Below are 21705 nucleotides of genomic sequence, written 5' to 3'. Positions count from 1 at the left end.
ACAAGTAATAAACACATAAACAAAGTAATTTCAGCTAGTTATAAATGCTATGAAAAAATAATAGTGTTATATAATAAAGAGTGACTGGGAAATCTATTTCACATGGAGTGTTAAGTGAAGGACTTTTTGAAGAAGCGACATTTGAGCTGTTACCTGTATGATACGAGACCAACAATGTAACAAGCTGAGGGGAGAGCATTCCAGGCAAAGGGAAAAGCAAAAACACAGCCTTGGGGTGGAATGGAGTTTTATTCTGTTTGCAGACCAGTAAGAAAGTCATGTGGCTGGAGCTGAGTAAGCAAAGGGAATAATGGTGGGAGAAATTACGCGGAGGAGGTAGCCAGGGGCTAGATCATGTATATATTGCCATGCATGCCATGGTAAGGACTTTGGATTTTATTCTGAGTACCATGGGAAGCCACTGAAAAACCTGGCCTAAGATCATGGGTTTCTGTTTTGCCTAAGGCAAATTAACTTTTTAGTCAAGTATAGTATACATTACGGAAAAGTACACAAATCGTAAGCTTGATGAATTTTCATGATGTAATCGCATCCATATCACTAGCACCCAGGTCAATAAACAGATCATTACCAGAACCCCAGAACCCTCCCTTATGCCCCTTTCCAGTAACGCCCATCCCCCAACCCAAGGGTCACTACCATCCTGACTTCTATCACCAAAGATTAGTTTTGCCTGTTTATATAAAACTTTATATAATTGCAGTCACAATATGTATTCATTTGTGTCTGGCTTCTTTCATTTAATATTGTGTTTAGGAGTTTCATCATTGCTTAGCAATAGTTTATTGGTGCTATATGGAAGTTGATTGCATGATCACACCACAGTTTATCCATTCTACTGTTGATGGACATATGAGTAATTTCTGGTTTGGAACTACTACAAACAGTGCTGTTATGAACATTCTACTACATGTCTTTTGGTGAACAAATATATTCACTCCTGTTTGAAGTAAACTTAAGAATGGAACTTATGGATCATAAGGTATGTGTACGCTCAGATTTACTAGATACTGCCAAAGATGTTCTTTCCAAAGATAAATTAACATCCAATGGTGCCATTTTTGGACATCTCAGGCAATATTCCTTAGTGTTAGATAGTACATGGCACAATCAGAGCCAACATTGTTAGTTTTGTTGCATATAAAATGAGCAATAATAACATCTGCTTAGCTGATCTCACAGGGCTACCGCAAGAATCAAATGAAAAAATAGGCCGGGCGCGATGGCTCACGCCTGTAATCCCAGCACTTTGGGAGGCTGAGGCGGGCAGATCACCTGAGGTCAGGAGTTCGAGACCAGCCTGGCCAACATGGCGAAACCCCATCTCTACTAAAAATACAAACAAAACAAAACAACAAAAAAATTAGCCAGGTGTGGTGGCACGCACCTGTAGTCCCAGCTACTTGGGAGACTGAGGCAGGAGAATCACTTGAACCTGGGTGGCGGAGGCTGCAGTGAGCCAAGATCACACCACTGCACTCCAGCCTGGGCGACAGAGCGAGACTCTGTCTCAAAGAAAAAAAAAAAAAAAAAGAAAGAAAGAAAAAGAATATAATAGTCCATCCTCCCAGGCTTCAAGGAGCCATGCCTGGAGGGAGAATGGAGTGAGGAAGCACAGTCTTCACCAGGCTACTGACACCCATTGTCATTTCCAGAAACTTCTAGTGCTGGGTTAGGCATTTGCAAAAATATTATTTAATTTACTTATTTCATCATCCCAGAAGGAAAGGTGTTATTAACCTCCTTTTACATTTAAGGCAACTGAAACTTAGAGACCTGCCACAGAGTTCATATGTAGCAGAGAGGTTTTTAAATCAGGGGTCCTTAATTCTTTAACTCATTGTTTATACCAGAGAACAGAAAAATGATTGTAATTCTTGTGTACACTTGTTCATGAGAGCAACATTTTTACAGATCACACTTGTAATCTTTTGACTTCAAACTGAGATTTGCAGCTTAGAAATGTTTCCATATACACTATCTCATTGACCCTCTGTATGATAGCCACGTGAGGTAAGTAGTACAGCTGTTATTATCTTAATTTATACATAAGGAAAATAATGATAAGACCTTGTGATTTGTCCAAGTTTACATGGAATTTGGTATTCACTATTTATATTAGATGGTGGTGTTTTCTAAAGCCAACAGAGAAAGTAGCAGGAAAAGTCTATTACACATAAGCAAAATGGTTGTGCAATACTTTGGATTAGAATAAGACTATTTCTGGACTTTGGCACAAAGTGATGCCATCATATTATTGTGCAGTTTTTCCTTTTTTTCCTGCTTTGATATGAAGCAAGAGAGACCTGGGAGTAGGGGAAAGCAAATAAAGAAGGCATTCATCTGACAAGAAAAGCTAGGAAGATTTAACAAAGTTATCCTTCTTCTTAGCTGACAGACAAGTATTTCCCAAGAGAGCTCCATAATTGAGCGGACGATGCATTTGATGGATTTGTGTATTGTGGTGTAAGTGAAAGCTGATGGGCTTTCAGATAGGTAGATAAATAGGCTTTCAGATAGATCACCATTACAATCTCAGTTCAGGTGTGTGACCTTGGAGGAGCTATAGAAATTATAAAAATGCTAGAAGAAAACTTCGGGATGACTCTCCAGGATAATGCTCTGGGAAAAAAGATTTTATTCACCAAAAGCACAGGAAACAAAACCCAGAAATAGACAAATGAGACTGGATTAAACTAAAGAGTTTCTGTGAGGCAAGGGAAACAATCAACAGAGTGAAGAAACAACCCACAGTATGGGAATATGGCCATTGTAGAATGGCTGTTATTACAAAGACCAAAAATAACAGATGTTGGCAAGTATGTGGAGAGAAAAGAACTCTTATACATTCAATAAACGGTGCTGGGAAAACTGGATGTCCACATGCAGAAGAATGAAATTAGACCCTTTTCCTACAACATATACAAAAATCAACTAAAAATGGATTAAACACTTACATGTAAGACCTGACACCATAAATCTACTAGAAGAAAACATATGGTATAACTCTATGATATTGGTCTGTACAATTACTTTTTAGATGTGATCCAAAAGTATAAGCAACGGAAGAAAAACTAGGTAAATGAAATTACATCAAACGGAAAAGCTTCTGCACAGCAAAGGAAACAAAAGAATGAAGAGACAACCTGCAGAATGGGAGAAAATATTTGCAAACTATACATCTGATAAGGGGTTAATATCTAAAATATTTGAGGAACTCAAACAACTCAATAGTAAGAAAACAAATAACCTGATTTAAAAAAAGGGCAAAGGATCTGGATAGACATTTCTCAAAAGAAGACATACAAATGGCCAAGAGGTATATGAAAAAGTGCTCAACATCACTAATAATCGGATAAATTCAAATTAAAACCACCACGGCATATCATCTCATACTCCTTAGGATGGCTATTATTAAAAAGACAAAAGATAACAATGTTGATGAGGATGTGGAGATAAGTGAACCCTTGCACACTGTTGGTGGGAATGTGAATTAGTACAGCCATTATAGAAAACAATATGGAGGTTTCTAAAAAAAGCTAAAAGTAGAACTACTACATCATCCAGCAATCTCACCACTGGGTACATACCCAAAGGAAATGAAATCAGTATGTCCAAGAGATATCTTCCATGTTCTTTGCAGAAATACTCACAATAGCCAAGATATAAAATCAATCTAGGCAGAATACATGGGAGTGTATCTAGAGAAAATGTGGTATGTATAAAAAGTGGAATACTATTCATCCTTGAAAAAGAAGAAAGTCCTGTCATTTGTGACAACATGGATGAACCTGGAGAACATGAAGTGAAAATAAGCCAGGCACAGAAATATCAATACTGCATGATCTCACTCATATGTGTAATGTAAAAAAAAAAAAAAGTTGATATCATAGAAATAGCAGAATGGTGGGTACTAGAGGCTGGTGGGTTGTGGAGTAGTGGTTGGGTGGTTGGGGATATGTTGCTCAAAGGATACATAATTTTAGATCAGAGGAATAAGTTCAAGTGATCTACTTTTCCACATGGTGACTATAGTTAATAACAATGTATTGTAATTTGAAAATTTCTAAGAGACAATCAATCAACGGAGTGAAGAGATAACTCACAGAATGTGAGAAAATGTTTGCAAACTATGCATCTACAAGAGATTAATACCCAGAGTATATAAGGAACTCAAACTCAATAACCAAAAAAGACATATTCCCTTAAAAATGGACAAAAGTTCTGAATAGACATTTCTCCAAAGAAGGTAGACAAATGGCAAATGGGTATATTTTTAAATGCTCCACATCACTAATCATTAGGGAAATGCAAATCAAAACCACAATATCACCTCACCCCAGTTACAATGGCTATCATTAAAAAGACAAAAAATAGGCTGAAAGTAAGGATGGTTAGTATGTACAAACACAGAGAGAATGAATAAGATCTAGTATTTGGCAGCACAATAGGGCAACTATAGTTAGCAATAGCTTATTGCATATTTAAAAATAACTAAGAGAGTAGAATTGGAGTGTTCCTAACACAAAGAAATAATAAAGGGTTGAAATGATAGATACCTCAATTATCCTGATTTGATCATTACATATTGTATGCCTGTATCAAAACATCACATGCACTCCATAAATATATACAACTATTATTTACCCATAATAATTTAAAAAATTAAAATTTAATTTAATAACATAAAATATAATAAAGTGATCCTTAAAAGAAATTTGCCCGTGGTTAGATATTACTTATTTGTTACATTTTAATTGATGATTTCTATTATAATTTCATAGTACTTTGAATATATATATATTAGAAAATATCATCTATAGGATTTTTGCTTTCATGAAGGTAATGATACTTTAAGCCTAAAATATTAGAGTTTTCAATAATTTTCTCTAGTGTTTGGAAATTATTTTAATCCTCTGTTTAGTGCTCAAAAATGCTGTTCATTTGTGACTGATTAGTTAAACTTTCTAATACAGTGATTTTACACTCTTTATGTTAAAGAAGCAACATATGCTGGTGAAGATGTGTAGAAAGGGGAAATCTTATACATTGTTGACGGGAATGTAAACTAGTACAGGCAATATGGACAACAGTACTGAGGTTCCTCAAAAAATTAAAAATAGAGCTAGCATATGATCCCAAGAACTCACTACTGGATATATTAAAAGGAAATGAAATCAGTATGTTGGAGAGATACCTGCACTCTCATGGTGATGGTTCAATTTACAGGTCAGCTTGACTGGATTGAGGGATGCCAAGATGGCTGTTGAAGCATTGTTTCCTGGGTGTGTCTGTGAGGGTGTTTCCAGGGGAGCGTGGTGTGTGAGATAGTGGACTGCAACAGGTAAGATCCACTTTCAATGTGGGCATGCACTGTCCTATTAGCTGGGAGCCTGGTTGGGACAAACAGACAGAAGAGGAGGAATTCTCTCTCTCTGCTCATTCTGTCTCCCTTCTGGAGCCAGATGCCTTTCCTCCTCCTGTCCTTGGACATCAGACTCCAGTTTCTTCCACTTTTGGACTCTGGGACTTGCATCCACAGCCTCCTGTGGGCTCTTAGGCCTTTGGACTCAGACTGGGGTCTGTACTCTCAGCTTCCCTAGTTCGGAGGCTTCCAGACTTGGAGTGAATCATGCTACCAGCTTCTTCGGTTCTCCAGCTTGCAGATGGCCTATCGTGGGACTTCTCCATCTCTATAATCATCTGAACCAACTACACCTCATAAATCCTCTCTCATATATCCTATTGGTTCTGTCTCTCTGGAGAACCTTGACTAACACACCCATGTTTACTGCAGCACTATTCACAATAGCCAAGATGTGGAATCAGCCTAAGTGTCCATCAACAGATGAATGGATAAAGAAAATGTGGTGCATATGCACAATGGAGTACTATTCAGCCATAAACAATAATGAGATCCTGTCATGTGTGACAACATGGATAAGCCTGTAGGACATTACATTAGGTGAAATAAGCCAGGCAGAGAAAGACAAACTTTTTGCATGTTCTCACTTATTTGTGTGAGCTAAAACTTAAATAATTGAAATGAAGATAGAGAGTAGAAGGGAGGCTGGGAAGGTTAGTGGGAGGGTGAGGAGGAAGTGGGGAAGGTTAATGGGTACAAAAAATAGTTAGAAAGAATGAATAAGGCCTAGTATTTGCTAGCACAACAGGGAGACTATAGTAAAAAAAATAATTTAATCGTACTTTTAAAATAACCAAAAGAGTATAATTTGGTTGTTTGTAATACAAAGATAAATGCTTGAGGAGATGGATACCCCATTTTTACCCTGATGTGATTATTACATACGGCATACCTATATTAGAACATCTCATCTAACCCATAAATATATACACCTACTATGTAACCACAAAAATAAAAAGTAAAAATAAAACAAATATAAATTTAAAAGTTGATGTTATAGAGGTAGAGAGTAGAACAGTGGTTACCAGAGGCAGGGGAGGCGAGGAGGGAAGGAGAGATGGGAAGAGGTTGGTCACTGGGTACAAAGTTACAGTTATGGTTAGATAGGAGGATTAAGTTCTGGTGTTCTCTTGCACAATGAGGTCACAATAGTCAACAATAATATGTTGTATAGTTCAAAATAGCTAGAAGAGATGATTTTGAATGTTCTCACTAAAAGAATAAGAGGGGGAATACTACAATCAATCTATGCCTATATATTTGATAACTTACATGAACCAGTTTCTTAAACCCACATGGTAAAAAAAAAAAAAAAAAAAAAAAAAAAAAACTAATTCAAAGAAAAGTAGATAATCTGAATAGCCTGACATCTATTAAAGAAACTGAATCTGTAATTTAAAACTTTTCAAGAAAGAGAACTCCAGGCCAGACAATTTCACTCATGAATTCTATCAAACATTTAAGTAAGATGTAATACAAATTTTACAGTCTCTTTCAGAAAATTAAGGAGAGAAAATGACCCCACTCATATTATGAGGATAGCATCATCCTAATACCAAACTCAGACAAAGATATTACAAGGAAAAAACAAAATAGCAATATCTCACATAAACATAGGTACAAATATTCTTACTAAGATATTAGCCAATCAACTCTAGCAATGTATAAAAAAGATAATGCATCAAGATCAAGTGGAGTTTATCCCAGGTATTCAAAGTTGGTTCAACATTCAAAAATCAATCAATGTATTTTATCATGTTGTCACACTAAATAAGCAACATCAAATGATCATATAAATAAATGCAGAAAAGGCATTCAACAAAATTCAATATTAATTAATGATAAAATTCCCAACAAGTTAGGAACAGAAGGAAATTTCCTTACTCTAATAAAGGCTATCCATGGAAAACCTACAGTGAACCACTGAGTAATTTTCCCCTAAAATCAGAAATAAGTCTAGGATGTCCTTTCTCACCACTACTATTCACTGTTAGTCCTGGAAGTCCCAGCTAGTGCAATAACACATGCACACACACATACACGTGCACACACACACACACACAGAGAGAGAGAGAGAGAGAGAGAGAAATGAAAGGCATACATATTATAAAGGAGAAAAAAATACCCCATTATGTTGAAAACCCCAAATAGTGTACAATAAAACTCCAAAAGACTCTTCCAGAAGATTCCTAGCCTTGATAAAGAACTTCAGTAAAGTTTCAGGATACAAAATCAATGTACAAAACACAGTAGCATTTCTCTACACCAATATCATTCAAGCTAAGAACCAAATGAAGAACCCATTTGCAATAGCCACAAAAAATAAAACACCTAGGAATACATTTAATCAAGGAGGTGAAAGATCTCTACAAGAGGAACTACAAAACACTGATGAAAAAATTGTGTATGACACAAATAAATGAAAAAACATCCCATGCTCATGGATCAAAAGAATCAATATTATTAAAATGACCACACTGCTCAAAGCAATTTACAGATTCAACGCAGTCTCTATCAAATTACCAACACAATTTTTCACATAATTTAAAAAAACGTAAAATTCATATGAAACCAAAAGAAGAGTCTGAATGGCCAAACCAATCCTAAGCCAAAAGAACAAAGTTTGAAGTATTACATTCTGACTTTGAATTATACTACAAGGCTATAGTAACCAAAACGTCATGATATTGGTATAAAAATAGACATATAGACCGACGGAACAGAATAGTGAACCCAGAAATAAAGTACCTATTAACAACTGATCTGCAATATTGACAAAATTAAACAATAGGGAAAGAACACCCTCTTCAATACATGGTGCTAGGAAAACTGGCTAGCCATATGCAGAAGAATGAAACTGGACCCCTATCTCTCACCATATACATGAATTAACTCGAGATGGATTAAAGATTTATATTTTAGACATGAAACTGTAGAAATCCTGTAAGAAAATGTAGGAAAAATTCTTCTGGACATTGGCCTGGCTTAGGCAAAGAATTTATGACCAGGTCCTCAAAAGCAAATGCAACACAAACAAAAATAAACAGACGGGACTCAGTTAAGCTACAAACCTTCCACACAGCAAAAGAAACAATCAACAGAGTAAACCTACCTAATGAGAAAAAATATTTGCAAATTATGTATCTAACAAAGGCTAATATCCAGAATCTACAAGAAACTCCAACAACTCAACAAGAAAAAAAAACAAAAAAACAAGTAATGCCATTAAAAAGTAGGCAAAGGGCATGAATGGGTGTTTTTTGAAAGACATACAAGTGGCCAACAAACATATGAAAGATGCTCAATATCACTAATTATCAGAGAAATGCAAATTAAAACCACACAATACTATCTTACACCAGTCAGAATAGCTATTATTTAAAAATCAAAAAACAACAGATGTTGGTGAGGATGTGGAGAAAAAAGTAATGCTTATGCACTGTTAGTGGGAATGTAAATTATCACATTTATGGAAAACAGTATGGAGATTTCTCAAAGAACTAAACACAGAACTACCATTTGATCCAGCAATCTCACTACTGGGCATCTACCCATCTACATTTTACATTTACATGGAATACTATGCAACCATAAAAAATAATGAAGTGTGTTTTGCAGTAACATGGGTGGAACTGGAGTACATAGTTATCTTAAGTAAAATAATTCAGAAACAGAAAGTCAGATATCACATATTCTCACTTGTAAGTGAGAGCATAACAATGGGTACACATGGACATATAGAGTAGAATAATAGATACTGGAGACTACAAAAGGGTGGCAAGTTGACAATGGTTGAAAAAGTACCTCTTGGGTACAATGTTCACTATTCAGATGATGGGTACACTAAAAGCCCAGACTCCACCACGATGTGATATATGCATGTAAGAAATCTGCACTTGTGCCCTCTAAATCCATTTTTAAAATTGGAAAAAATCACCGTAAGATACCGCTTCACAGCCACTGGAATGACTATTATAAGCAAACAAAGCAAAGAGCAAACAAGTTTTGGTAGGGCCTGGTGGGAGGTGTTTTCATCATGGGGGCAGGTCCTTCATGGGTGGTTTGGTACCACTCTCACAGTAATGAGTGAGTTCTCCCTCTGAATTCATGCAAGAGTTGGTTGTTTAAAAGAGTGTGGCATGTCCCCCCACCACTTTCTCTCCTCCTTCCACTTTCATCATGTGAGATGCATGCTCCCACTCTACCTTCTGCCATGATCGGAAGCTTCCTGAGGCTCTCACCAGAAGCAGATGCTGGCACCATGCTTTCTATACAGCCTGCAGAATCATGAACCAATTAAACCTCTTTTCTTTATAAATTACTCAGCCTCAAGTATTTCTTTATAGCAAAGCAAAAAGGGACTAACACAACATTTATATGAAATATCTAGAATAGGCAAATCCATAGGCACAGAAAGTAGATTAATGGTTGCCTAATACTGGGAGTGGTAATGAAGATTGATTACAAATGGGTAAGAAAGATGTCACTCATGTGATGCAGGTGTTCTAAAATTAGATTATAATGGTGGTTGCACCACCCAATAAATTTATAAAGTCACTTTAAATATGTGAAATTTATGGCATGTAAATTATCCTAAATACAATATTTAAACACTCTGAGCATCAAGAAAAAAAGAGAACTTTCATCTCCTTACTTTGACAGTTTATTAGGGATCATACAGAGGTCATTAGGCTGTTTGTTGTTGTTGCTGTGGTGGTGGTGGTGATAGTAAGGCTTGTGGTTTTCCCATGAGAGTCGAGGGTCATGCAACCATTTGGTCTTTTAAAATAAAAATTTTTAAATCAGTTAAAAAAGAATATTGCTGGCTTGAAATTTGGAGTAGTCATAGGGGCAAAGAGAAGTGGATGGATTTTTTAAAATATTCAGGATGTAGAAGTGACAAGATTTTGTAGCAGTTAGATATAGGGAGTGGGGAAAGGTGAGGAGGCCTCAGACTGAGTATGCTTAAAGTTGAATTCCTGTTGTCCTCCCGAACTGGCTGTCCTCCTGTGCTGCCAATCTCAGTGAATGGATCAGCATCCTGGCACAGAGTTGACATTCATTGATTGCCTTTGGAGTGAACGAACAGAGTATGATGAATAGAGTAAAAATATGGCTAAGCAAGGCAGACACCAGGTCCTGCCACATAAGCCAGTGCAAAACTCACCCTTCAGGTTGGCTCAGCAGATGTCCAGCATAATTTTTTTCTCACTTTTCAAACCATTTGGGAAATCATAAGGTCTTTCCCTCATGCAGAAGAACACTCACCTACATATCAGCCACTCCTTCCCTAGAACCTACAGGTATGGAGCAGGCTGGGTTTTTTCAAGAGCCTCTTATCCTATAAATCTTTACACAGGGCAATGGCAGGTCCATGTACAGCCCATATGAGCATGGGGAATGCTTGGTGTTATAGAAAGAGGATCACAGTGGTGCCCAACTGATGGATCTATGTTCAGTTTGGCTCCAAGCAGGAAGAGACTCTTCCCAACAAAGAGATTTGTTAATCCCGGGGTCCCTCTTCCAGCCCCTGGAGGCATCAGATACAGCTGTCAGAAACATTGCAGACACAGAGTGATCCGTTTGACTGGTTTTGCTGCTGTTCCCAGGGTTGACAAGCAGAAATACAGAACTAATCATGGTTCCTGACACAGATGCCAAAACAAGGAAGTGATCTGTTCCAGTCCGAGCATCCAAGAAATAAAGAACTAGGTGGGGCACACTAAACAAGCCCCCAGACTCACCCACCCCAGTGAACATTCCCTGGTTGTAGAGAGAAGTGAAATTTGCAACCCAGAACAGAAATCTGGCTGTGTGAGCAGTAGAATTGGGGGTGGAAACATTTAATAAAGTACAATTTTTTAACCCTCTTTTAGACAGTATCATTGGATAAACATCCTTTTCAATAATAAAAATCCAAGTCATTTCTGGCCCTTTTCCTGGAAGTGCTTTCAAGTTACAGGAACACCAATAAGAGGCCCTTTTCTGGGCATGGAGCCCAGGTCTCAAAGGGAGGCTCTAGAAAACATCTGGTCTGCTTGATATATAGAAGCTAGCACTGCATGTGTGTGTTTGTGTGCATGTGTTTCTCCTGTGCTGACTCATGGCATTGAAGCCTCTCTGGAAACACCCCCACCCTTCTAGCCAGCCAGTTTATACACACCCCTTTGGCTCCTCCTTGATTTAAATGTTAGGTCACGAGGAAGAAGGAAAACGATTTCAAGAGCTTCACTTAAGCATCTAGAATTTTCTGCGTCACACCTCTTGAGAGAAGAGACTGGCTCCAGGTCTGACTCAGGCCACTACAAGCTAGACTCTCTTCTTAAAGCACCAACATTATTTGAGTCTTTGGATAAAATTGAGAAAAGAGTCTACAAGTATTGTGGACTCTACAGGAGGCAGGAGGCTGACAACTGGCAGTAAAGACAAAGATGTCAGGCCTGAGGCCCAGCACTCAAGTGGACCCTGAGATTGAGCTTTTTGTAAAGGTAAGTTTTCCAGCTATAATAACTGCATGTAGAATATATTAGTTTTTGACACTGAAGTCCAATGTCTTTAAAAATTCTCCACATTTGGGCTAGAGATAGGAAAGACTGTTGTGATTATTTTCCTACTCTGAGTTCTAGAAGAATGCCCGGGTGTGTGACTGTTCTTAGATGACAACTGGAAAACAGATCTCTTCTGAAAAAGGCAAGGTGATATGGTGGAAAAGCACTAGACTGGTTTGTAGTGAGCGACTAAATTATATTCTCAATGGCTTCCTATATAACCTTAGAAAAATCCCTCCCTCTCTCCAGACTTTTGTTTCTCCATCTATACAATGAAGGAGCATGACAAGATGATCCTTAAGGGCTTTCCAAGTCTCAAAATCTGTGTTTTATGAGACAGGTTTTGGAAGGCCTGACTGGGTAGAGGAGAGGGCCGAGAATGACCTGAGAACTCCATTCCCACACATAGCCCAGACAGAACTTTCTAAACTTCTGCAATGGACAGACATCACAGCAGGGTCACATGGACACTGTGGGAGAAAAAAACCAGGAGTCTGTGTGCTTGTTATGTGAGGAGGGGGACATTTTAGAATGCTCTGCTTCTTCTTTTTGGTCTGCCATGGAGTTTTTTTTTTTTTTTTTAACATGTCTTAACTTTTCAGAAAAGCACTTTGGAAAACCCCTAATTCAAGAGAAAGGAACATGTGTTTCCAAATTAGCTCATCAAGAAAGAAAAATTTATATGGGTTATTCCCAGTAGAAATTAAATAGCTTACTAAATCCTCGCTTACATTAACTGTGTAGCTTTTCCCTTTATTTTCACTGACTATTGGAAGTATTCAGGATAATAAGAACAATAACAAACTCATACTGTGCCTGGCTCTTTTCTAAACACTTTACATATGTTACCTAATTTAGTCCTAACAACTTAGGAGATAGGTTGTTATTAATGGTGCTTGTATAGTACTAGCATCATCAGTAGTAGTAGTGATAGTAGTAGTTATTACTACTTCATTGCAAGTTTTAGTTATTACAATATTATAATGTTGTTCTCATCATTTCTAGATAGATAAACTAAGGCATTAAAGTTTAAGTAACTTGCCTCTAAAACTATACAGCTTCCTGATGGCTTACAAAGACATAAAATAAGATATACTTACCAAATGTTAAGTTAAATACCTATTGGCAAAAGTAATGCTTTTACAGCCAGTTAGATTATTTAACAGCTTGTCACATATATACACCAAGGACATCATCAACCTGTCTTTTCAAAATTGTAAGAGAAAGACCCTTGAATTCCTGCAGTGCTAGGTAATGCAATTAAGTGTTTGCTAAACTATCAGGCATAAGAGCAACTTCTCCTATCTCTGGGTTGTAGCAAAACATATAACTGCTCAGATAGGATATAAATGAGCTGTAATTTCCTAACTGGCTTTTTACATTTACCAATTCCAAATCAGAAGTAATGTCTCTTTACTGGGTAACTAAAGTGTTCCCTTTGTCTGAACTGTTCATTCAACTCAATTAGACTCCTTAAATCAATTGTTGGCTTTGACCTATGTGTTTATCTTCATAGGCTTTTCATATTTGGGTGGTAATCTGGACAGCAAACTTTAGCAAGTCACACATGGATGAGAAAATGTTGAATTAAATAATAACTTTCAAAGTAACCAATAATTTATTGAGTACTTACTATATGGTAGGCACTGTGCTAAGTGGTTTATTATTAACCCTCTTTTATGAATACAGAAATTAAAGCAAAGAGCAGCTAAGTAACTTTGTCCAAGGTCACAGAGCTAGTTAGTGGCAGAGTTAGAATTCTAATCCTTTAAAATAGCTATGTCTAATATTATTCAATTGTTTTCAGTTGTGTGAACTTTTTAGTAAACTAGTCCAGAATTTTTTCAGGTGGAGTGCTTTAGATGTAAGCTTATCTAATGACATTCATACAAATTACAGATTTTCTGGAAGAACCTCAAATATCATCTGGTCCAGGTTTTTGTTTTATTTTAAGCTGTGTTCCACAGATCTCTAGAAGTTTCGTGGAAGATACTGGGAGGGGAAATAGGGGTTGAGAAGGACTAAAAGTGCTAATAAGTAATTTTTAAAAGGCATTACTACAAGAGATTAAGCATTCTCCTGTCACAATTAAGAATTTATACAACAATATCTATGTGTTCTGTGTAGTCAATAAAAACATTGTCTTTTAGCTCTGAATGATTTGAGCAAGGTTTCTATCCAATAACTAAGAACAAAGGATTTCATAACACACATTTTATTTTCTCTAAGTGCAGGGATGAAATAATCTTAATGATTTGTTTTTTGTTGTTAAATGGAATGTTTGCATTATGTACCAAAGACTCTAAAATTAAGTTTTAGTATATTTGTACATAAAATTATGGAATCTAACATTTGGGCCAAAATTCTGAATGTAATACTTTTGTCAAAAACTTTTTTTTAACGTGTAGGGGAAAGAGGGAAGAGATGATACTCTTTTCTGAGTGTTCAGACCATTTCAAAGTATCTTATAGCTATTATAAATACTCATAAAGACTGATTAATATAAAAATTTGACAAAACTATTAAATGAGAGAAGGCAGTGTTTAAGAGTATGGTGTCTGGAGGATATAGTCCTGGTCCTGAATGCTAAGTGAGCAGAGGATGTGTGTCATCAATTCTTGATTAGCCGACTGTACTTGAGCAAGTCAGCCTGTCTGAGCCTCAGTTTCCTCACCTGTAAAACAAGTGTAATAACAGAGCCTACCTCATAGCATCATCCTATTTGTAAGGATTAAATAAAACAAGTATATAAAGCACAGTAGTTGGCAATGTAGTAAACACTATATAAATGTTAACTATTGTTGCCATTATTATTTTTCGTGTTTGAAAACTTAGATCACAAACACAAAGAGAAAAAATTGTTTTGGTGAATGGCCGCAGCCTGTCTTTGCCAGCTGAAGATAATTAAGAGATCAGTAATTCATCAATCAGGCTAGCGAATTTATATCCTAAAATTGTATGTGATGGCACTTTAAAGCAGCATAACAGAACAAAAAAACCCTTCAGTTTTCCTGTAAAACTTTACTGCATTTCCCCCACACCTCAGTGTTTTGATTTTCCTTTTGCCAAAGGCGATCCACCCTTCCTGCTGTATCTATTATCAGACTCCATTCTTCTTCCTGCCTCTCACCCTTAATCATGTTTCCACTCACTAAACCTAGTTTTGATTGGATCCTTAGTCTGACTTCTATTACAAAACAAATGCAGCTGGTAAGGTTGGTTGCCTCTTCCCATTCCTCTTCACACCCTGCCGTCACAAAGATCAACAATATCATTTTCTTTGTCACATCCACTATCAGGGAAAGAAAATTTTGTCAAAAAATTGAAATTTTGTCCAGTGTTTCTGGACCTTAATAATTCTACGCATAATAGATCAGAGCAGCCGTAAGATGAAGTGCCTTTTATTTCCTTCTATAGGCTACTCTCTCTAGTCTTTCCTATCGTAATTCTTGGTGATTTTAATCTCTACACAGATGATTCTTCCAACACTCTAGCCCCTCAGATCCCTGACTTTCCCTCCTCCAGGGATCTTAGTCCTCATCATCTCTCAGGTGTTTCTTCCCATAGTCATACCCTTACTTTGTCATTGCAATGTCTGCAACCTCTGCATAATATCATTTATTTGGGGGTGTTTTTTGTTCTTCTTTTTGAACTTCTCTATTTTCATATATTTTATCAAAGTAAAATTTACATAAAATAAAATGAGTGCATTTAAGTATACAGTTCAATAACTTGACAAATGTATATACACATATAACCACCATTCCAATCAAAATATAGAATACGTCCATCACCTCAGAAAGTTCCCTTGTGTCTCTTTGCAGTTAGTCTTCTCTACCCTACCCTTTACCTCTCTCTGCCACAGCCAACCATTGATCTGCTTTCTGTTAGCCTTACATTTTCTAGAATTTTCTGTAGATGAAATTATACAGTATGTACGCTTTTGTGCCTGCCGTCTTTCACTCAGCACAATTATTTTGAGATGCACCCATGTTGTGTGTTTCAATATCTCATTCCTTTTTATTACTGAAGCATCCCATTGTATGGATATATCATAATGTGTTTATTCATTCATCCATTGAAAGACTTTTGGATTTTTTCCATTTTGGGGCTATTGTGAATATTGCTATAAGTATTCGTGTACACATTTCTATGGCAATATGCTTTCATTTCTCTTGCATAAATACCTAAGATTGGAATTGCTGGATCATGTTATAGGTACATGTTTAACTTTGACAAAATATTTTAAAAAGCAGTTGTACCATTTTACACTTCACTTCATTATGTGAGAGTTCCACTTGCTCCACTTTCCTCTCAACACTTGGTATGGTCATTCTTTTTCATTTCAGTTATTCTAATGTGTTTATCATGGTATCTCACTGTGGTTTTAATTTGCCTTTCCGACATGTCTAATGATATTGGGCATCTTTTCATGTCCTTATTTATCATCTGTATATCTTCCTTTGTAAAGTGTTCAAATGTCTTCCCCATTTTAATTGTTTTTTAACTTCAATTTTTAATTTTTGTGAGTACATAGTAGGTATATATATTTATGGGTTGCATGGAATATTTTGATACAGGCATGCAACATGTAATAATCACATCAGGTAAATGGGGTATCCATCCCCTCAAGCATTTATCTTTTGGGTTACAAACAATTCAATTATACTGTTTTGGTTATTTTTAAATGTACAATTAAATTATTTTTCACTGCAGTCACCTTATTGTGCTAGCAAATACTAGGTGTTATTCATCCTTCCTAGCTATTTTTTGTACCCATTAACACTCTTCACTTCCCCACACAGACAGCCTCACTACCCTTCCCAGCCTCTAGTAGCCATCCTTCCACTCTCTCTCTCTATGAGTTCAAATGTTTTTGTTCTTAGCTCTCACAAATAAGTGAGAACGCGTGAAGTTTGTCTTTCTGTGCCTGGCTTATTTTATGTAATATGTGATGTCCAGTTCCATCCATGTTGTTGCAAATGACTGAATCTCATTCTTTTTTATGGTTGAGTAGTACTCTGTTGTGTATATGCCCACATTTTCTTTATCCATTCATCTGTTGATGGGATATTTAGGTTGCTTCCAAATCTTGGCTATTGTGAATAGTACTGCAATGAACATGGGAGTGCAGAGATCTCCGTGATATGCTGATTTCCTTTCTTTGGGGTAGATACCTAGCAGTGGGATTGCTGGATCATAAGGTAGCTCTATTTTTATTTTTTTGAGGAACCTCCAAACTGTTCCCCATAGTGGTTGTACTAATTTACATTCCCATCAACAGTGTATGAGGATTCCCTTTTCTGCATATCCTCGCCAGCGTTTGTTATTTCCTGTCTTTTGGATAAAAGCCATTTTATTAGGTTGGTGCAAAAGTAATTGCGGTTTTTGCAATTGAAAGTAATGGCAAAACTGCAATTACTTTTGCACCAACCTAATAACTGAGCTAAGATGATATCTCATTGTAGTTTTGATTTGAATTTCTCTGATGATCAATGACATTGAGCATGTTTTCATATGGCTCTTCACCATTTGTATATCTTCTTTTGAGGAATGCCTATTCACATCTTTTGTCCATTTGTCAAACACAGTATTAGATTTTTTCCTATAGAGTTATTTGAGCTCCTTATATATTCTGGTTATTAATCCCTTGTCAGATAGGTGGTTTGCAAATACTTTCTCCCATTCTGTGGGTCGTCTTTGCACATTGTTGATTCCTTTGCTGTGCAGAAGCTTGTTAACTTGATGTGATCCCATTCGTCCATTTTTGCTTTGCTTGCCTGTATTTATGGCATATTATTCAAGAAATCTCTGCCCACTCCAATGTCTTGGAGAGTTTCCCTAATGCTTTCTTTTAGTAGTTTCATAGTTTCAGGTCTTAGATTTAAGTCTTTAATCCATTTGTATTTGATTTTTTGTATATGGTGAGAGATAAGGGTCTAGTTTCATTCTTTTGCATATGGATATCCAGTTTTCCCAGCACCTTTCCCCAGTGTATGATCTTGGCACCTTTCCTGAAAATGAGTTCACTGTAAATGTATGGACTTATCTCCAGGTTCTCCATTCTTTTCCACTGAGCTATGTGTCTTTTTTTATGCCAGGACCATGCCATGTTGGTTACTATAGCTCTGTAGTATAATTTGAAGTCAGGTATTGCTTAGGAGATAGCTTTGGCTATTCTGGGTCTTTCCTAGTTCCATATAAATATTAGGGTTTTTTTTTTAGTGAATAGGTTTTTTTACTTTATTTTATTTTATTATACTTTAAGTTTTAGGGTACATGTGCACAATGTGCAGGTTTGTTACATATGTATACATGTGCCACGTTGGTGTGCTGCACCCATTAACTCGTCATTTAGCATTAGGTGTATCTCCTAATGCTATCCCTATTTAATAAATGGTGCTGGGAAAACTGGCTAGCCATATGTAGAAAGCTGAAACTGGATCCCTTCCTTACACCTTATACAAAAATTAATTCAAGATGGATTAAAGACTTAAATGTTAGACCTAAAACCATAAAAACCCTAGAAGAAAACCTAGGCAATACCATTCAGGACATAGGCATGGGCAAGGACTTCATGTCTAAAACACCAAAAGCAATGGCAACAAAAGCCAAAATTGACAAATGGGATCTCATTAAACTAAAGAGCTTCTGCACAGCAAAAGAAACTACCGTCAGAGTGAACAGGCAACCTACAAAATGGGAGAAAATTTTCGCAACCTACTCATCTGACAAAGGGCTAATATCCAGAATCTACAATGAACTCAAACAAATTTACAAGAAAAAAACGAACAACCACATCAAAAAGTGGGCGAAGGACATGAACAGATGCTTCTCAAAAGAAGACATTTATGCAGCCAAAAAACACATGAAAAAATATTAGGATTTTTTAAAATTCTGTGAATAATGTCTTTGTCATTTTGATAGGGATTGCATTAAATCTATAGATTGCTGTGGGTACTATGGACGTCTTAACTACATTTATTCTTACAATTCATAAATATAGAATATCTTTCCATTTTTGTGTGTCTTTTTCAATTTCTTGTATCAATGTTTTATAGTTTTCATGTAGAAATCTTTTAGTATTTTTGTTAATTACTATGTACTTTATTTCATTTGTAGCTATTGCAAATGGAATTACTTTCTTGATTTTTTTTCAGATTGTTCACTGTTGGCATATATGTCACTGATTTTTGTACATTGATTTTGTAACCTGCAACTTTACTGAATTTATCAACTTTAAGAGTTTTCATTGGAGTGTTTAGGTTTTTCCAAATATGATATCATATCATCTGCAAACAAGGTAATTTGACTTCCTCCTTTCCAGTTTGGAAGTCTTTTTATTTCTTTATCTTGTCTGATTGCTCTGGCTAGGACTTCCAGTACTATGTTGAATAACAGTGATGAAAGTGGGCATCCTTGTTATGTTCCCAATCTTAGAGGACAGGCTTTCAGCTTTTCTCCATTCAGTATGATACTAGCTATGGATTTGTCATATATGGCTTTTATTCTGTTGAGGTATGTTCCTTCTATACCCATGTTTTTGAGGGTTTTTTGTCATAAAGGGATGTTTAATATTATCAAATGCTTTTTCAGCAACAATTAAAATGATCATAAGGTTTTTGTTCTTCATTCTGTTGATATGATGTATCTCATTAATTGATGTGTGTATGTTGAACCATTCTTGCATCACTGTAATAAATTGCACTTGGTCATGATAAACGATCTTTCGTTTTGTTTTTGTTTTCACTTTTAAGTACAGGGGTACATGTGCAGATTTGTTATATAGGTAAACTTGTGTCATGGGTGTTTGTTGTACAAATTATTTCATCACCCAGGTATTAAGCCTAGTAACCATTAGCTATTGTTTTTTTTCTGATCTATTCCTTCCTCCCACCCTCCGCCCTCCGATGGGCCCTAGTGTCTGTTGTTTCCTTTTATGAGTCCATGTATTCTCATCTTTTAGCTGCCACTTGTAAGTGAGAATGTGTGGTATTTGGTCTTCTGTTGCTGCATTAATTTGCTAGGGATAATGGTTTCTAGCTCCATTCATGTTCCTATAAAGGACGTGATCTCATTCTTTTTTTTTAAAGTGACTTTATTTTATTTTAGTTAAATAAATTACAAAATATCACTAAGTGAAAATAAAATCAATAAAAATCATCCATGATACCACTCACTTTAACATTTACGTGTATAGCCTTTTATGCTTTATTTCTTCACATATATAGATAAATACATTCATCAAAAAGAGGTTATTTCATATATTAAGTTGGTTCAAAATTAATTGCGCTTTTTGCCATTTTTTTAATACATTGTTTTGCAAAATATATTTAACAATGTATTATGAATTTATTTCTATAACATTAAATATATTCTCTGTGTGTATGTGTGTCTTGGTTTCCTATGACTAAAATTTTTTAAAACTAAGGTGTTATGTTGAGATAGTTGAAGATTCACATGCAGTTTTAAGAAATAATACAGAGAGATGCTGTGTGCCCTTTACCAAGTTTCCCTTAATGATAACATCTTGTAAAATTATAGTACGATAAGAAAACCAGGACATTATTGACATTGATGCAGTCAGATACAGAAAATTTTCATCACTACACAGATCCGTGTTGCCCTTTTAAAGCCACATCCACTTGTGTCTCATCCAATCCCTCAACCATTAATCTCTTTTCTGCTTTGATAATTTTATCATGTCAAGAATGTTATGTAAATGGAATAATACAGTATATCACCTTTTGGGATTGTCTTTTTTTCCCCCACTCAGCATAATTCCCTGGAACTTCATCCAAGTTGTTGTGTGTATCAACAGTTCGATCCTTTTTATTGCTGAGTACTACTCCATGATACTGATATGCCACAGTTTGTTTAATTATTCAGCTGTTGAAGGACATTTTGGTTGTCACTAGTTTTGGGTTATTACAAACAAGGCTGTATAAATCCTCTTTTACAGGTTTCTTTATGGACATAAGTTTTCATTTCTCTGAGATAAATGCCAAAGGGTCTAGTTGTTTGGTCGCATAGCAGCTGCATGTTTAGATTTGTAAGAAATTGCCAAAGTGCTTTCCAGTGTGGTCATACTATTTTACATTAAAACCAGCAATATTTCTGTCCATTCTTACCAGCATTTTGTGTTGTCACTATTATTATCTTAACTATTTTGAAAGGTGTGTAGTGACATTTTATTGTTTAAATTTGCATTTCCCAAAAGGCTAATAAAATTGAACATTTTGTGTGCTTATTTGTCATCTGTATGTCCTCTTCAGTGCAATGTCTATCCATGTCCTTTGCTCGTTTTCTTTTTTCCTTTTTTATTTTAGAGTATTTAATTGGCAAATAAAGATTGTATATATTCAATGTATACAACACAACGATTTTGTTTCTTTTTAAAAAAATTATTTATTTTTTGATGGGTTTTTGGGGAACAGGTGAAGTTTGGTTACATGAATAAGATATGTAGTAGTGATTTCAGAGATATTGGTGCACCCATCACCCAAGCAGTGTACACTGTACCCAATGCATAGTTTTTTATCCTCACTCCCCCACCCCTTTCTCTGAGTCTTCAAAGTCCATTGTATCATTCTTATGTCTTTGCGTCCTCATAGCTTAGCTCCCAATTATAAGTGAGAACATACCATGTTTGGTTTTCCATTCCTGAGTTACTTCACTTAGAATAATAGTCTCCAATTCCTTCCAGGTTGC

At 36.1% G+C, this 21705-nt stretch overlaps 1 protein-coding gene across 2 annotated transcripts in view; it reads left to right on the top strand.

Moving 5' to 3' along the window:
* CLIC2 (chloride intracellular channel 2) overlaps positions 1 to 21705 on the top strand; it is a 94812-nt gene that overhangs the window by 33020 nt on the left and 40087 nt on the right. The window contains exon 1 of one of the 2 annotated variants that reach the window (XM_055267292.2): positions 11486 to 11934. The exons of the other annotated variant lie outside the window; for it this stretch is intronic. Within the exon in view, the coding sequence (XP_055123267.1) occupies positions 11878 to 11934 (57 nt within the window). The 5' untranslated portion in view covers positions 11486 to 11877. Of the gene's footprint in view, positions 1 to 11485; positions 11935 to 21705 lie in introns of those variants that run through there. 2 annotated transcript variants of the gene reach the window in all.

Source organism: Symphalangus syndactylus, chromosome X, assembly GCF_028878055.3.
Source record: "Symphalangus syndactylus isolate Jambi chromosome X, NHGRI_mSymSyn1-v2.1_pri, whole genome shotgun sequence".
Lineage (NCBI taxonomy): Eukaryota > Metazoa > Chordata > Mammalia > Primates > Hylobatidae > Symphalangus > Symphalangus syndactylus.
This window is presented reverse-complemented; position numbering and strand designations above follow the sequence as displayed.